The 16,545-nt window shown below is 65.2% G+C and overlaps 1 protein-coding gene across 2 annotated transcripts in view; it reads right to left on the minus strand.

The window, feature by feature from the left end:
- LOC125627372 (complement C3-like) overlaps positions 1 to 15,968 on the minus strand; it is a 37,562-nt gene extending 21,594 nt beyond the window's left edge. The window contains exons 1-17 of one of the 2 annotated variants that reach the window (XR_012665568.1): positions 15,465 to 15,968; positions 14,770 to 14,974; positions 12,553 to 12,712; positions 12,344 to 12,414; positions 10,966 to 11,054; positions 10,262 to 10,344; positions 10,011 to 10,098; positions 9,613 to 9,715; positions 8,828 to 8,945; positions 8,049 to 8,164; positions 7,207 to 7,344; positions 6,603 to 6,803; positions 5,640 to 5,837; positions 5,297 to 5,461; positions 4,556 to 4,685; positions 3,946 to 4,020; positions 3,405 to 3,599 (exon numbers count right to left, since the gene is read on the minus strand). Coding sequence is in view for 1 of the 2 variants with exons in the window: in XM_048831386.2 (XP_048687343.2) it covers positions 3,405 to 3,599; positions 3,946 to 4,020; positions 4,556 to 4,685; positions 5,297 to 5,461; positions 5,640 to 5,837; positions 6,603 to 6,803; positions 7,207 to 7,344; positions 8,049 to 8,164; positions 8,828 to 8,945; positions 9,613 to 9,715; positions 10,011 to 10,098; positions 10,262 to 10,344; positions 10,966 to 11,054; positions 12,344 to 12,414; positions 12,553 to 12,712; positions 14,770 to 14,974; positions 15,465 to 15,538 (2,209 nt within the window). In the remaining variant the exon portion in view is untranslated. The remainder of the gene's footprint in view (positions 1 to 3,404; positions 3,600 to 3,945; positions 4,021 to 4,555; positions 4,686 to 5,296; positions 5,462 to 5,639; positions 5,838 to 6,602; positions 6,804 to 7,206; positions 7,345 to 8,048; positions 8,165 to 8,827; positions 8,946 to 9,612; positions 9,716 to 10,010; positions 10,099 to 10,261; positions 10,345 to 10,965; positions 11,055 to 12,343; positions 12,415 to 12,552; positions 12,713 to 14,769; positions 14,975 to 15,464) is intronic. The other variant, XM_048831386.2, reaches the window with a different exon arrangement.
- Positions 15,969 to 16,545: the final 577 nt, after the last annotated feature.

Below are 16,545 nucleotides of genomic sequence, written 5' to 3' on the forward strand. Positions count from 1 at the left end.
CGGGATTGGAGCTGAGTCCGAGAGAGCAAGAGGACCGTGGGAGACAGCGAGAGCCCGAGAAAGAGCTGCAGAAGCAGCAGCAGCATGAACTGGCGGTGGTGGGGCGGAGAGGCCTAGGGGACCTCCCCAGGGTGAGTGGGGATAGACCCCGGGGGGCCAGTTCCGCAGGGAACCTCGAGACTAAATTGCTGCCCCTAGTTAAGGAGGGGGGGTGTGTGGATGCCCACCTCACTGCCTTTGAGCAGGCTGGCGATTTGAACCAGGGGGACCCTGCGGAAAAGCCCCGGTGTCTAGCTCCCTTGCTGGGTCCCAAGGCCACAGACTCCATCAGCCAGATGGGTGGGGAGGTGGACACGCTCCCACTCCTGACCTATATGTCTGTGTGGAGTTTCCTGGGGCCAGGCCCCTCGGACCCCCAGTGGGAGCGGAAGGGGATGGTCAATGGGGAGACATTCCTGGGGTGGCGAGATCCTGGGACAGAGAGAACTGGTGTCAGGCCCCGGGTGGTGCAGCCTCAGAGGCTGAGGGCCTGTGTGAGCTGGGTGAGGGTCCCAGGGACGAAGCCCCTCGCCCTGCCTATGGCCCAGATCCCCGTGCAGACCCAGGAGGGGTGGGGCTGGCTGGTCGTTGGGGTGCCCCAGGACACCAGCTGCGAGACCCTGTTGTGGGGTGACTGTGTCTCTTTGGGACAGGATCCAGGCCCTGTTCCTGTAACTGCCAAGGGTTTGAATTTGAATCCAGGGAACCAATCGGCAGAGAGGGAATGGTCAGTGAAAATGCAGATGACCTGGCTGGCAGCAGGGAGGAGCCGCTAGGCTCAGGCTACCTGCCTGCCTGTAACCAGACCCCTGGGGCTGGGTGGGACAGAGAGATGCTCCCTGCCCCCTTGCACACCAGACTGGGGACTCTCGCTGGCTCTGATGCATTGAGGAAAGCAGTGGCCTGCCCCCACTGGGACAGCAAGGGCAGCGCTGAGCACGGTGGGAGCTGAGACCCCAGCTGAGTGGGGGGAGACACAGGCAGGGCAGGGGATCTGTGGGGAGTGGCAAGGTGCTTGGTAAGGAAAGTTTGGATGAGCCTAGGCAGCCTTGTGAGCTGATGGCTGTGGCTAGTCAGCAGGGTGGGAAGGCGAGGAGAGTGGAAGATGAGTGTCCCTGGACCTTACCTGTTAGCTGGGTGGAGAATTGGGACAGTGAAGGAAATGGGTCTCTGTCTGTCAGGGGTATTGACTTGCCTATGGAGGGAGCTACCCTGATCTCCAAGCAGTTGTCTGTGACCAGCCTTGTGTGCTGGGACAAAGGGAATGAGATCCCAACCTGTGTGTCTGGTAAAGGAGGAAGTGTGTCCGGCTCTTCTTGGTCTGTGGAGCAGACAGAAGGGGCCTTTCAGCCTGTGATGGTTGAGGGTCGTGCAGTTGTCTCAGAGCTGGTTCTGGATTCAGCTAAAGTCCAGGAAGGGAAGGGTCCTAAGTTTGTGTCTGCTCGGGAGAATGGCCCTGTAACTAGGTCGCATCCAGTTAGTGTCTATGTAAAATCCCGAGACCAGACAATTCTGGTGCTTGTATTTTGCCTGTTGCTAGTGTGTTGTTGGAAAGGGTGGAGCAACTCTGTCTAATCAGGGTGAGATCCTAGCCAGGGCACAAGGAGAGCATGAAGGTGTGTGATTGTGTTACCTACTGAGGGTGTGGAAACCTGTAGCAAGGAGGAAAAGATTCCTGAACTTGTGTGTGGCAAAGGGAAGGAGAAGGCTTCTAACCTTTTATCTAGGAAGTCTGTAAGTTTGCCTGAAAGGGGATTGTGTAGGAATCCGCCTGATGGGCCAGAGGTGATTCTGGATGTAAGGGAGACCCAGAAAGAGTCTGTAGTTGCTCAGGAAAGTGTTCCCCTAGAGCAAGCCCTAGGTAAAGAGGGTAAGAGCAGAATTTCTGGGAGGGGTGAATTGTTGCATAGAAAAGCCCTTGGGAAAGGAATCCTCATGGAGTCTTTGCAAGCAGTTTACTGCAACTGAAGGGTGTGAAAGTGATTTAATCAAGAAAGTTTCAGTTCCTAACAGCCAGAAATTTTCTGTTGTGAATGGATCCACTGACTTTGCTGTTGAAAGATCCAGTGTGGAGAGCTTTGAGAAGGTCTCAGATGGAGTGAAAGCTGTTAAGAAAGGTATACCGTCCTATAACCAAGTGGCTGTGTTTGGCCAGCTTGTTGGGGAGACAAGGTTGTGGAGAAAGGGATGTCTCCATGCTAGTTCTGTAAGTGAACAGTATGTGGCCCAGGTCAAGATGGGGGCCCTTAACCAAGAGAGCCCGAATTGCAGCCCTCCAGACTGGAGCTCTGGGAGAAAACCCAATCCCAGTTTGACCCCCTGGGTTTTTGGGGTGGCCAAAGGGCATGGGCTGCAGAAACCTTCCCACATGCAGCCTGCTAGTGCTATCGACCACCCCCGACCTAAGGGAGGGCGTGAAACTGGAAGGGCCTGGTGTAACTCCTACCAAGGAATGGGAGAGATGCTGGGGCATCCATGGGAACATTGGTGGCTTCGAACTTCCCCAGGTCACCGGGTAAAGTGACCCCGCTCAGTTCAATCTCGAAGGGGGGAGAGATGTGACGAAGTGGGCCTGTTCTTAATGTTTCCTCCGAATATTGTGGGGGTGCCTCAGTTTCCCCTATGCAGTTCTTAAGTATCTAGGTGGTGGGGTAAGGGTGTATGATCATTGCAGAGCCCTAGAGGGCAGGTGTGTGCAGGGGTCTGGACACAGAGAATGGCCGACACCCTGTTTCCTGGCAACTGATGGCCTGGGCCCTTCCCCCCCTGCAAGGTGAGAGCTGAAGGGTTGGAGAACAAAGGAATCAGGTGACCACCTGGCCCAGGAAAGGAACAAAGCCCAGAGGAGGAGGGGCGGGAGGGAGTTTCAGTTGGGGGCTGGCTGGGACATGGAGTGAAGGGCAGACGGGGTTGTCTGGCTCACTGCCCCCCAAAATGGACCCAGCTGAGGGGTCCCGTTCTCTGCACCTGCAAGCTCTGTTTTAGACCATGTTCCTGTCATCTAATAAACCTTCTGTTTTACTGGCTGGCTGAGAGTCACGTCTGACTGCGGAGTTGGGGTGCCGGACCCTCTGGCTTCCCCAGGACCCCGCCTGAGCGGACTGGCTGTGGGAAGCACACGGAGGGGCAGAGGATGCTGAATGCTCCGAGGTCAGACCCAGGAAGGTGGAAGCTGCGTGAGCTGTGTGTCCTGAAGACAGGCTGCTCACAGAAAGGCGACTGCCCCAGAGTCCTGACTGACTTCATGGGGAGCAGTTCCAGAGCATCGCCCAGGGACTCCGTGACACCCCCCCGCTAGGCTCTCTCTGTCCCCCTGGGCTCTCTCTGCCCCCCCCGGGCTCTCTCTGCCCCCCCGGCGCGGTTACTTTTCCCCAGCAGCAGCTTGGCGCGGTCCTCGCGGGTCAGGGCCCGGGCGTAGCGGCAGCAGTCCAGGAAGGCGGCCACGCAGGGGGGGCCCAGGTGCACGCGGCTCGTCCTCTGCTCGCACGAGTGCCCCATGGGGTTCTCCCGGATCCCGGCCTCGCAGCACCGTCTCTCCAGGGCCGTCGGGTACTGGTCCACTGGGGCAACAGTGCAGGCAGGGCTGGAACCCAGGCATCCGGGCCAGGGGAGGGGAGACGAGCACGGGGCGAGGGCCTTGGGCCGGGAGCCGGCGAGCACCCAGAGCCGGCGGGGGTGAGCGGGGCGTAAGGACCGGGCACACGCCAGCAGGGCAGTGCCACGCTGGGCGGGCAGAGAGCCAGGGGCCAGCCTGAGGCCTGTGATGGGCTCGATGCATCCTGGGTGGCCGCGAGGGCCGTGGTGGCTCCGTGGGGCAGGGCGCTCTGGGTGGGGCACGCGTGGGGCACGGGGAGCCTGGCATGACGAAGCAGGACCCCCCCCCCCCCCCCCGAAAACCCTCCTGACCTTTGAGCTGCTTCTTCTGCAGCGTCTGCAGGGAGCTTCGCCGGCGCCTGGCAGCCGGCTGGGGGCAGCGCAGATCTGCAAGGTCAGGGGGCCGTTAGGGGCGGTGGGGGGGCCTCCCCCACCTCCAGAGACCCCCCCCCCCGGAGACCAGGCCTGGCTGCTGTGCCAAATGGCGCCAGGTTTGCAAAGGGGGCAGTGGGGGGCTGGGACCAGTTCAGTCACAGGCCGTGTGGACGCTCCGGCCCTGGTTTGAACCAGGCTGCTGGGACCAGGGTGAAGCGAAAGCGAAATCGGAGCGTGGCCCCGGGGGATGTACCCCTCTCCCGTGTGTGCGGACGAGGCGTCAGGCCGGGAAAGGGACGTACCCAGGCCAGGCTGCAGCCTGGAGGGGACAGGCCCCATGTCCCATTCCCTGGGCCAGCCAGGCCCCACCCTGCGGCAGGGCGGGAGCCGGCGCCCCCCGAGGGGACAGGCCCTGTGGCCCGTTCCCTGCCCCGAGCTGTCCTGCCCCCGTGTCCATTCTATGCAGAATGTGCTGGCCGGGGCCCTGCCGGGGCCGCAAGCTGGGATCTCTGCCCCCCGTGGGAGGCCCTGTCCGTCCGTGCCTTACCTGTCCTTGCTGTGGTGGAGATCCCCAGGCTGGTGGCCACGTCCAGCCCCGCATCCGTGAACACCCCCATGTGGTTCCTCCCGCTGCCCGCTGTACAGGCGATGTCGTGTTCCTCCACCATGTCCCAGACCTGCCCGGGGGGTGGGGGGGTGGGTGGGAACAGGACACAGAGAGACAGGTGACCCCTGCCACAACCCAGGAGTCCTGGCTCCCAGCCCTCTGCTCCAACCACTACACCCCACTCCCCTCCCAGAGCCAGGAGAGAACCCAGGAGTCCTGGCTCCCAGCCCTCTGCTCCAACCACTACACCCCACTCCCCTCCCAGAGCCAGGAGAGAACCCAGGAGTCCTGGCTCTCAGCCCTCTGCTCCAACCACTACCCTCCCCTCCCAGAGCCAGGAGAGAACCCAGGAGTCCTGGCTCTCAGCCCTCTGCTCCAACCACTACACTCCCCTCCCAGAGCCAGGAGAGAACCCAGGAGTCCTGGCTCTCAGCCCTCTGCTCCAACCACTACCCTCCCCTCCCAGAGCCAGGAGAGAACCCAGGAGTCCTGGCTCTCAGCCCTCTGCTCCAACCACTACACCCCACTCCCCTCCCAGAGCCAGGAGAGAACCCAGGAGTCCTGGCTCTCAGCCCTCTGCTCCAACCACTACACTCCCCTCCCAGAGCCAGGAGAGAACCCAGGAGTCCTAACTCCTAGGCTGCCCCCTCCCCCCCTCCCATGGTCAGCGCCTTCTCTCACCTTCTTCTGCGTCAGTTTGTTTTTCTTGGTGAGCGTGACCAGGGCCTTGTCCATGGCCACCAGCCCCACCATGGCCTGGGGGTCCCCAGTCACCTCCAGCTTGAGTTCCCGCTGGGGCTTGAACTCCTTCTTCTTGTCATCCTTGCTCTGGGGGCCAACCCGCAGCTGGACGGGACGAGGAGACGGGGTGAGACGAGAACCCGGCCCCTGGCGCCCTCCCCACCCCAGGGCAGGGGGCCTGGGCTGCCCCTGCCGTGGAGGGGGCAGGGAGCGGAACCGGGGGGCCAAGCAGGGAAAGGCCCGTCGGGCCGCAGCCGCCCCGCCCGGCGCCCCAGGGACTCACGGTGCCCATGCAGCCGTCCGCCACGTCCACCCACACCGAGTCGGCCACCAGCTCCGCAGGTCCCGGCAGGTAGTAAAAGGCCACGATGCGGAAGGAGGGCAGCAGCTGGGGCTCCACGTCCAGCGTCCTGGCTGTCACGACGGTGCCAGGGTTGCGGGGCTGGGTCCAGGCCCGGACGATCCTGCCCTTGCTCAGCAGCTGGGGGAGGGAGGGAGCCGAGTGAGGCGCCAGGGGCCCGGGCAGCCCCATGGGAGCAGGGCCTGGCTCTCGGCACTCGCAGACCAGGGCTCTGAGGCTGCAGAGCCGAGGGCTGGGCAGCGCCCGGGCACCACCCAGGAGCCATTAACGTGGGCGCCCACGTCCACCACGTGGGAGCAGCCCCCTCTGCGGCGAGGTGACGCCATGCCAGGGCGGTGGGAGCGTGATAGCACTGGGGGGATATGGGGCAAGACGGACCTATGGGGGGAGAGACCGATCCATGCGGGGGCATGTGGGACAGACAGACCCGGAAGGGGGGACAGACCGATCCATGCGGGGGCATGGGGGGCAGACAGACCTGGAAGGGGGGCATGTGGGGACAGACAGACCCGGGGGAGACGGACAGACCGATCCATGCGGGGTCATGGGGGGGCAGACAGACCCGGAAGGTGGGCATGTGGGGACAGACAGACCCCGGGGGGGACGGACAGACGGATCCATGGGGGGGCATGCGGAGCAGACAGACCCAGCAGGCCGAACGCCAGCCCAGGGCCGGCTCCTCAGACAGACGGTTGCGGTTCCCGACGCGCAGGGGCGCTCGCATTTCCCGGCTCCCGGGGCCTGTCCAGCCCCCCCAGCCCCCCCCGTGGGTTCTGGGCCCCGGACGCTGCTGCTGAAGCCGGGGGGTGCCCAGCGCAGGCTGTGCCGGGGGCTGGCCGCGTCCCCGGCAGCGGATCCCAGGCTGGGCGCCGGCCTGGCGCTCACCAGGATGGTGAACTGCTTGGCCTCTGAGCTCCGGTGCTCCGTGTTGAGCATGACGCTCAGCGGGGTCCCCACTTGAGCCGCCTCCGTCTCCACCCCGATGTGCAGGAGGTGCCCAGAGCTGTTCGGCGTCTCGTAGGCCAGGATGGTTTTCGTGGCCGTGGCCTGCTGCGCTGGGGGTGCCAGAGGGCCGCAGGTCGCCACCTGCAATGGGGAACCGAGCCCTGGGCATCCCGCACAAACGCCTCCCGGGTCCATCTCTCCCCCCGCACCCTGGGACCCGACGCAGCCCGCGGGGTGCCCCTCTGCCACAGCCCCACTGCGCAAGAGAGGGGGAGTCGGAGGTGAGGATTAATCAGGGTGCATTGGAAAAACTCAGGGGAGGGGAGCCCAGGGCTGGAATATCAGGGGCTCTGGGTGGGGATTGGGGGCACCGGCAGAGCTGGGGGGGCCAGGGCTGGGCTAGCAGGGGGCTGCGGGTCGGGAGTGAGGGGCACCGGCAGAACTGGGCGGGGCAGGGCTGGGCTAGCAGGGGGCTGCGGGTCGGGAGTGAGGGGCACCAGTGGGGCTCTGCACTTGCTCCCAGACAGCCCAGAGCAGCAGGTACCTGGACCTCCAGGGTTTTACTGCTGGGTTGGGTGTTGAGGACCATGGAGGCCAGGCCCTCCTTGGTCATTCCCTTCTGGTCCCTGCTACAAACAAGGACGTCGGTGGCCGGCGACCCGTCCGGGTTGGTGACGTAAACCTGGTGCAGGGGAGCAGAGCGGCAGACGGTGATGTGGAGCAGCGCAGGGGGGATGAGATTTATCTTTCCCCGGCTCTAATGAGCCATGTGGCCTCTCCCCCGCCCACCCCGCGTCACAGGGCGAGTGTGGTGCTGCCCTGCCCGCAGAGGGATCGTGCGGGGCCCAGGGGCGTAGCAAGGCTGGGGCAGAACACAGACCTGGCCGTCCTGCCCCATGCTCTGATCCCAGCCCCAGACGGTCCCACTCCGCAAGCCAGACTTGACTCGTGTGTCCCACAGATAGGTCACCTGCCCCTCGGCTTGGATGAGCTTCCCACTCCCTTTCACCATTAACCTGTGGAACTCACTGCCACAAGATAGCTCTGAAGCAAAGAGCTGGGCAGGGTTGAGAAAAGGGACCAGCCGTTTCTGTGGCTAATGAGAACATCCCTAGTTAGAGCAGCGAGGGGCAGAACGGGTCCAAGAGGCCTGGCTGTGCCAGAGACCCCCTGCATCATGACGTCTAATTCCCCGGGGCTGGGAATCTCATCGCTGAGGCCTGCAGGGCTCCGGGCCCTTTCCTCCACAGCAGTGGTGCTGTCGGAGCCGGGATACCGGGCTAGATGGGCCCAGGGCCAGGCCGGGCTGACGACGGCTCTGCTCCAAGCCCTCCCCGCCCCCGGCGATTCCGCACGGGGGGGATCTGACGCCGGTGCGTCCCTTACCCTGAAGTTAAAGGGCATCCCCGGCTTGAAGAACCCCGGTGTCCTGACGAACCGGATGCTGTAGGGGGTGCTGACGATCTTGACCTCTGAGTTCTCGGCCTGCATCATGTCACCGCCTGGCGGACGACATGGCGCGTCAGGAAAGGGGGAGCTGCTGCTGGGGTGGGGGGCAGTCACCCCGGCGGAGGGGCTTGGTGGGGGGAGAAGGAACACCCGGGGCCTGTCAGCCCTTCTCTACCCCAGGCTGGAGGCCGTGGTGCCTGGCGCCCCCGGCACAGGCCTGGTGCCCGCGTGCTCCCAGTGCTGGCGACGCTGGGCCGGGGAGGAGCCCAGAGCTGGCCCAGAACCCCAGGGCCTGAGCCGATGGCCACCTGTGCGCCACGCTTGGCCTACGGGGGGCGCTACAGAGCAAGGCCCAAGGGGTGGGGGTTGAGGGGCAACCTGGCCCAGCAGGGGGCTGGTTAAGGGCCCCGAGGGCTTGCAAAATGGCCCCCACGTGATGCCAGCAGAGCGTGGGCTCCTGTCCTTGGATGAGGTCCTGTGGGGCTGCCGTCCAGGGTGGGTGGGGAAGGGTCCTGGGTTCAAGTGCCTCGGAGACCGAGCTGACACCCGCCAGGCCTTCGTCCCTCCTGCCACACACGCTGCCCTCTCATCCAACCCCTCCTGGAAGGAGCTGGCTCCAGGCCCTGCCACGAGCACCCCGCAGCGCCCTGGCACGGACGCAGCTGCCTGGGCGGATCCCGCACGGCCCCCCCCGCCCCCCCCGGCCCAGCGCTCACCGGAGGAGAAGACGGTGACGTTAACGAAGATGAAGGCGTTGAGCAGCTCCTCTGGATTGGCAAACTCTTCCCTGAGCACCTGCCCCGTCAGTGTTGCTTGGCCTTCGCCGTCATTTATCTGCAGGGAGAGTTACTATCTGGGCAGCGCCCGGCGCGACGGGGCCCTGATCTCAGCTGGAGTCTGGGCAGCGCCTGGCACAACTGGCCCTGATCTTGGTTGGGGTCTGGGCAGCGCCCGGCGCGACGGGGCCCTGATCTCAGCTGGAGTCTGGGCAGCGCCTGGCACAACTGGCCCTGTGTGATGATGTGACGCAGCAGGGAGGGGGGAGTGTTGACCTGGGGATGTGCCCTGGGGAGGGGAGACCTGAGAGCCTGTCCCCTGAGCCAGGAGGGGGAGGTAACACCTCTGCCCAGGAATGTGAAGACAGGCTGCAGGAGGGGGCCTGCTGGGGGGGTTTAGTTTCAGTTTGGAGCTGGGTGGAGGAACACAGGGAACCCCAGGGCTGGGGTCTAAGCTCCCTGCTCCCCAGAAGGACGTGACTGAGGGGTCCTGGTTGTACCCACAAGCTCCGTTTTGGACTGTGTTCCTGTGGTCCAATAAACCTTCTGTGTTACTGGCTGGCTGAGAGTCTCAGTGAATCCCAGGAAGAGGGGTGCAGGGCCTGGACTCCCCCACACTCCGTGACACCCTGATCTCAGTGGGGGTCTGGCCAGCTCCCGGCACGACGGGGCCCTGATATCAGGCAGGGCCTGTAGGTGCTGCCACAATCCATGTAATAACTCACCTCAACTCTCTGGAGGGACTTCTGGAGGCGGATTTTCTGAGTCTCTGTCTTGACCCCGAAGATCACCAGGGCGTAGCCGTCCACGGGCTCATTGAACACGTACCTGAGTCACCAGGAAAGAAGAGGGGAGCGTTTAGCCCCTGGCGTCTCGCAGGGATGCCCCTGTGATTCCCCCTCAAAGTGCTGGGTAGCTGCCGTTCCCCCCCAGAAGTGGCTGCATGACAGTGCTGACAGGGCCAAATTCTGCTCCCTGGCTAGGGTTGCCCTGGTGGAAGCGGCAGCAGAAGCTGGTGCTTTGGGCTCGAGAGGGCCACAGGCCCAGGAGATGGCACCCTGCCCCACGGCCTGAGCTGCCCCCCGCGAGACGCCCCAGGCAGGACTGAGGGGCCCCGGCTCACCTGGATTCGATGGCGATGGTCAGGCTGTCGTCGCTGAGATAGAAGAACTTCTTGGTGGGTGTGAGCAGCACATCGAAGCTGGGCAGCTCTGGGGGGACAGGGGGGGCCGGGGCTTAGACAGGCGGTGGGGGTGGGGGGAGGGAGCTGGTTGGCTTCCCCACGGGGCGGTGGGGGGCTCCGTGGGCCAGGCGGGCAGGGAGGGAGTGGCTGAGCCAGACGCCCCCTGGCCCCCCGTTCCAGCCGGCACTCACCGTACTCCTTCACCTCGAACTCGGTGCTGTGCGGCTGCCAGGGGCTGCTCTGGAACCGCGTCACGATCCGCCAGGAGCCCAGGCTGGAGGGAAACAAAACCCAGCGTGTGGCACCAGGCAGCCCCCCTGCACCTTGACCCGCTGCCCGGAGGAGGGGGGCTCCTGCCTGAGTCCGGCCGGGGCACGAGCCACGACAGCCCCCTGCAGCAGCCTGCCCTGCAGGACATGCCCACGCTCAGTGAGCCCCCCTGCTGCCCGGGTGCCCATGGGGCTGTGCCCCCCCACTGCCCAGGTGCCCCTGGGGCTCTGTCCCCCGGGTGTCTATGGGGCTGTGCCCCCCCCACTGCCCAGGTGTCCATGGGGCTCTGTCCCCCGGGTGCCCATGGGGCTGTGCCCCCCCACTGCCCAGGTGCCCCTGGGGCTCTGTCCCCCGGGTGTCTATGGGGCTGTGCCCCCCCCCACTGCCCAGTTGCCCATGGGGCTCTGTCCCCCGGGTGTCTATGGGGCTGTGCCCCCCCCACTGCCCAGGTGCCCCTGGGGCTCTGTCCCCCGGGTGTCTATGGGGCTGTGCCCCCCCCCCACTGCCCAGGTGCCCATGGGGCTCTGTCCCCCGGGTGTCTATGGGGCTGTGCCCCCCCCACTGCCCGGGTGCCCATGGGGCTGAGCCCTCCAGGGGCTGTGCGGCCCGTGGCTCTGGTGCCCACCTGACGTGCTCAGGGATGTGGAAGGTGCCGGCGTACAGGCCCTTTTCCAGTTTCCGGGTGGTGCTGCTGACGGTGATGCCCTCGGGGCTCTGGGGTGGGAGGGGGAGTTCGGGTCAGTGAGGCGCACGCAGGTCTCCCCAGGGTGCTGTGGGGGGCTTGGCAGGGGGCGAACCTGGCTCGCGAGCCTCTGGCACGCAGCGGCCATTGGTGGGTCCCTGCTCGGCCTGAGGCCTGCCAGACTCACTACACGCACTGCACCGTTGCCAGGACATGTACCCGCGGGGGGAGACGCAGCATGGCCCTGGCCTGAGGCCCAGCACTGCCTGGACGGGCCGTGCGCCGAGGTGCTGCTGGACTCGGTTCTCGGCGTGTCTGGCAAACCCTGCGCCAGCCCGACCTAGGCCAAGGAACCGGCGTCTGCCCATCCTGGGTGCCAGGCTGCGCCATGGGACGCACTTTGGCAGGCGTGACGAAGCGGGACTGTTCTTAATGTTTCCTCTGAATAGTGTGGGGGTGCCTCAGTTTCCCCTAGGCAGTTCTTAAGTCTCTAGGGGGTGGGGTAAGGGTGTAGGATCGTTGCAGAGCCCTAGAGGGCAGGTGTGTGCAGGGGTCTGGACACAGAGAATGGCCGACACCCTGTTTCCTGGCCACTGATGGCCTGAGCCCTTCCCCCCTGCAAGGTGAGAGCTGAAGGGTTGGAGAACAAAGGAATCAGGTGACCACCTGGCCCGGGAAAGGAACAAAGCCCAGGGGAGGAGGGGCTGGAGGGAGTTTCAGTTTGGGGCTGGCTGGGACATGGAGTGAAGGGCAGACGTGGTTGTCTGGCTCACTGCCCCCAAAATGGACCCGGCTGAGGGGGTCCTGTTCTCTGCACCTACAAGCTCTGTGTTCGACCATGTTCCTGTCGTCTAATAAACCTTCTGTTTTACGGGCTGGCTGAGAGTCCCGTCTGACTGCGGAGTTGGGGGGCAGGACCCTCTGGCTTCCCCAGGACCCCACCTGGGCGGACTGGCTGGGGAAAGTGCACGGAGGGGCAGAGGAGGCTGAATGCTCCGAGGTCAGACCCAGGAAGGTGGAGCCGGGTGAGCTGTGTGTCCTGCAGACAGGCTGCTCCCAGAGAGGAGGCTCCCCCAGAGTCCTGACTGGCTTCATAGGGGGCAGGTCCAGAGCATCGCCCGGGGACTCCATGACAATGACATAGCCTCCCCAGGCCCTCAGAAAGGGGTTGGCTAGATGGTGGGTGAGGGGGATACTGGACATTGGGGGCCTGGGGTATTACTGTGCTCTGGCTGCACCGTTCTGGTGGCAGTAGTGGGATCATTAGCCCCACCCCTTCTGATGGGTTAGCCCCACCCCCTTCTGGGATTGGCTGTAATACCTGAATGACAATGATGCAGTTAGCCTCCAGGGGGTCCATCCGGTGGTTGACGGCGAAGACCCTGTAGTTCACTGGAGGGGTGAAGATATGGGAGACGCTGGGCTGGTTGGGTATCTAACCCGAGTGCTGAAGTCAGTGGCTGCACCCCCACACCCCACTCGCCTGCAGGCAGGAGCCCCCCCGGCCCCTCCCCCGGCAACATGCCTCACCATTCTGGCTGGGGGTGTAGATGGGCTTGTCGGTCTGGACAAAGGTGTAGCCGGTGTGTGGGGAAATCAGGATGTATTTCTCCAAGGGGACGTCTCCGAACATGGCCTGGACCACCACGTACTGCTTCTCGGTGCCCTTGGAGACGTACTGCTCTGGGACCTGGAGGGCACGAATGATCCATGCCAGAGCCCCGGGTGCAGGCCCGCTTCCGCCCCCACATCTCCGGGGAGCATGCGGCACCCAGTCCCAGCCGGCTCTCGGGTCAGGGCACCTGGGTCCGTGCACTGTGAGGGACGGACCAGTGCGAGCACCCGGGGTCCCGTGTGCGCGAGGGCAGCTGGGGACACCCCCACCCCACCCACCCAGTACTCCCAGTAAGGAGCCCTCCTCCCGTCCGAGGCGCTCCAGGGGCTTGGCCAACCACTCACTTCCCCCGCCTGCCAAGGGAGCCTCAGGGACCGGGTCACCCAGCACTGAGAGGCGGCCGCCTCTGGAGAGGACCACGGCAGGTGTTTAACAGCCGGGCAGAGGGGAGTGAGGCGGGGGAAGGGGGCCTGGACTCCAGCGTCAACACCCCGATTCTCATGGAAAGGGCAAGGGGGGCCTTAGCAATGGGGGGGCGGGGTGGAGTTTCACGTTGTGAGGGCGTGGGGAGTATTAACCCGGGAATGTTGCGTGGGAGGTTTACTGGGACTGGCTGCATCGGTGCCGGCTGGTGGTGGGATATCGGGGGGCGGGGGGGTTCACTTGAGGGCCGATAGGTGATCACGTAACCTGGGCCCAGGAGGGGGCTGGGGCCGGGTGACACCTTCTGCCCCGGAAGCTGGAGGAAGGGCCGGGGGGTGCGGCTGGGTGAGAGGCTGGAGGGAGTTTCAGTTTGGAGCTGGCTGGGGAGCGGGTGGGGTGGGGAGGGGGCTGGGGGGGTGCAGAGGCGGGGGTGGTGGGAAGGCCCAGCACCGGGGTCTGGCCTCCCTGCCCCCCAAGAGGGACCTGACTGAGGGGTCCTGGTCTCTGTACCTACAAGCCCTGTTTTGGGCTGCGTTCCCGTGGTCCAATAAACCATCTGTGTTACCGGCTGGCTGAGTCCCGGGGAATGGCAGGAAGTGGGGGGTGCAGGGCCCCAGCTCCCCCACACTCTGTGACACCCGTCTCCTAGAAACCCAGCAGCAACCCCCCGGGACCAACGCTGACCCTCAGGGGAGAGCCCCCTGGTGACCCCCCCAACCCCACTCCCTGCAGCACAACGCCCCCCACCGATCCCCCCGCCCACCACTGATCCCCCCAACTCCCCGCAGCACAGCGCCCCCCACCAATCCCCCCCGCCCCCCACTGATCCCTCCAACTCTCCACAGCACAGCGCTCCCCACCAATCCTCCCCGCCCCCCACTGATCCCCCCCACCCTCCACAGCACAGCGCCCCCACCGATCCCCCCTCCCCCACTGATCCCCCCCACTCCCCGCAGCACAGCACCCACCACCGATCCCCCCCGCCCACCACTGATCCCCCCCACTCCCCGCAGCACAGCACCCCCCACCGATCCCCCCGCCCCCCACTGATCCCCCCCACTCCCCGCAGCACAGCACCCCCCACCGATCCCCACCGATCCCCCGCCCACCACTGATCCCCCCAACTCCCCGCAGCACAGCGCCCCCCACCAATCCCCCCCGCCCCCCACTGATCCCCCCAACTCTCCACAGCACAGCGCCCCCCACCAATCCTCCCCGCCCCCCACTGATCCCCCCCACCCTCCACAGCACAGCGCCCCCACCGATCCCCCCTCCCCCACTGATCCCCCCCACTCCCCGCAGCACAGCACCCACCACCGATCCCCCCCGCCCACCACTGATCCCCCCCCACTCCCTGCAGCACAGCACCCACCACCGATCCCCCCCGCCCACCACTGATCCCCCCCCACTCCCCGCAGCACAGCGCCCCCCACCGATCCCCCCCACTGATCCCCCCAACTCCCCGCAGCACAGCACCCACCACCGATCCCCCCCGCCCACCACTGATCCCCCCCCACTCCCTGCAGCACAGCGCCCCCCACCGATCCCCCCCACTCCCCGCAGCACAGCGCCCCCCACCGATCCCCCCCACTCCCCGCAGCACAGCGCCCCCTAGTGGCATGCACCGCGGGGGGGTGGGGGGCCTGCAGCAGGACGTGTTGTGGCTAGAGGTGGTGCCCCCCCGCCCCCCAGCCCCTCCGGTCGCCCACCTGCACCGTGGTCATGGCCAGGGAGCCGTTGGCTGGGCTCAGCCAGACGACTTTTTCTTGCAGCACCGTCGCCCTCTTCGGGAAGTCGAAGAGCCGGATCTGCACGCGGACGTCCTGCGAGAGGCTCCCCTCCCGGTCCTGGGCCTGGAGCACCACGTTCTCCTCGTTCCCCACACGCAGGACGTTGGGGGCCGCCAGGAAGTACCTGCCAGGGAGAGCACCAGGCTGGCACACAGGAGACCCGGCCCCGCCTGGCCCTGCCCGACCCTCTGTCGTGCCCTGGGAACCCTGGACCCCCCAGCCACCATGGCACAGGGCACACGCTGAAGGGAAACTTGCTTCCCCGTGCCCCCCGGCCTCCGGGAGCTGGTCCCCGTCCCACCACCCACTGCTGGGGGGCGCTGCCTGCCGGGGGGACGTGGCCCTGGGGCGGGTTTGGGGGCGGCCAGGTACTCTGCTGGGGGGGGGGGGCACAGAACCCTTCCCCCCACGTTCTCCCAGGCTGGCTCAGGAGGGAGACCCCAGACACCGGCTGGGTGGGGGGAGCTGGGCCCCCGCTCAGACCCCCCAGGACCAGCCCGTGGCTCTGGGCCCCGGGCAAACAGCAGCTGGGCGGTAGGTCCGGCGGCCTGGAGCCGCCCCTGTTCTGTGTCCTGCCTGCCCCAGCCCCGGCTGCCCCGGCCCCTGGCACTCACATGGGCCCAGCCTGGCCCAGCCCTGGGCCCAGCAGCAGCAGCCCCCTGAGGAGGCACAGAGCCCGGGTGCCCATGCTGCGAGCCAGGGGGGCTGGAGTGGGGGGCAGCGCTGGGCACGGCCTCTTTATCTGGCTGAGCCAAGAGGGCTGCCCTGGAGGGGGCAGCGAGTTAATGGCCAACCCAGGGGGACGGACTGTCAGGAAGGCCAGAGGTTTCCCGTAAGTGCCAGGCTGGGTCGGCCTCCCTGGGCTGGGGCCAGGCTGATTCTGAGATACCCTGGTGCCACTTCCGGGTGGGGGGATGGAGCCGGGTGAGGGGTCCCCCGTGTCAGGGTGACTGCAGGGGGGGGGCTCTGCCCAGCACACGGCCTCTCTCTGCCCCTGGGCGTCCCCCCTTCTCTCTCCAGAACAAAGTCCCCTGCTGGGGAGGCATCCCCTTGGCTCTGCCCCTCATAGAATCATAGAATATCAGGGTTGGAAGGGACCTCAGGAGGTCGACTAGTCCAACCCCCTGCTCAAAGCAGGACCAATTCCCAATTAAATCATCCCAGCCAGGGCTTTGTCAAGCCTGACCTTAAAAACTTCTAAGGAAGGAGATTCTACCACCTCCCTAGGTAACCCATTCCAGTGTTTCACCACCCTCCTAGTGAAAAAGTTTTTCCTAATATCCAACCTAAACCTCCCCCACTGCAACTTGAGACCATTACTCCTTGTCCTGTCCTCTTCTACCACTGAGAACAGTCTAGAAGCATCCTCTCTGGAACCCCCTTTCAGGTAGTTGAAAGCAGCTATCAAATCCCCCCTCATTCTTCTCTTCTGCAGGCTAAACAATCCCAGTTCCCTCAGCCTCTCCTCATAACTCATGTGTTCCAGACCCCTAATCATTTTTGTTGCCCTTCGCTGGACTCTCTCCAATTTATCCACATCCTTCTTGTAGTGTGGGGCCCAAAACTGGACACAGTACTCCAGATGAGGCCTCACCAATGTCGAATAGAGCTGGCCCTCCAGAGCTGGCAGCCTCTCCTCAGCCACAGTGGCCTGGCAAGCTCCCCACGCCCACCTCCTCCCCCAGCTGTGCCCCC

This window comes from Caretta caretta, chromosome 20 (genome assembly GCF_965140235.1).
Source record: "Caretta caretta isolate rCarCar2 chromosome 20, rCarCar1.hap1, whole genome shotgun sequence".
In the NCBI taxonomy this organism is placed as follows: domain Eukaryota; kingdom Metazoa; phylum Chordata; order Testudines; family Cheloniidae; genus Caretta; species Caretta caretta.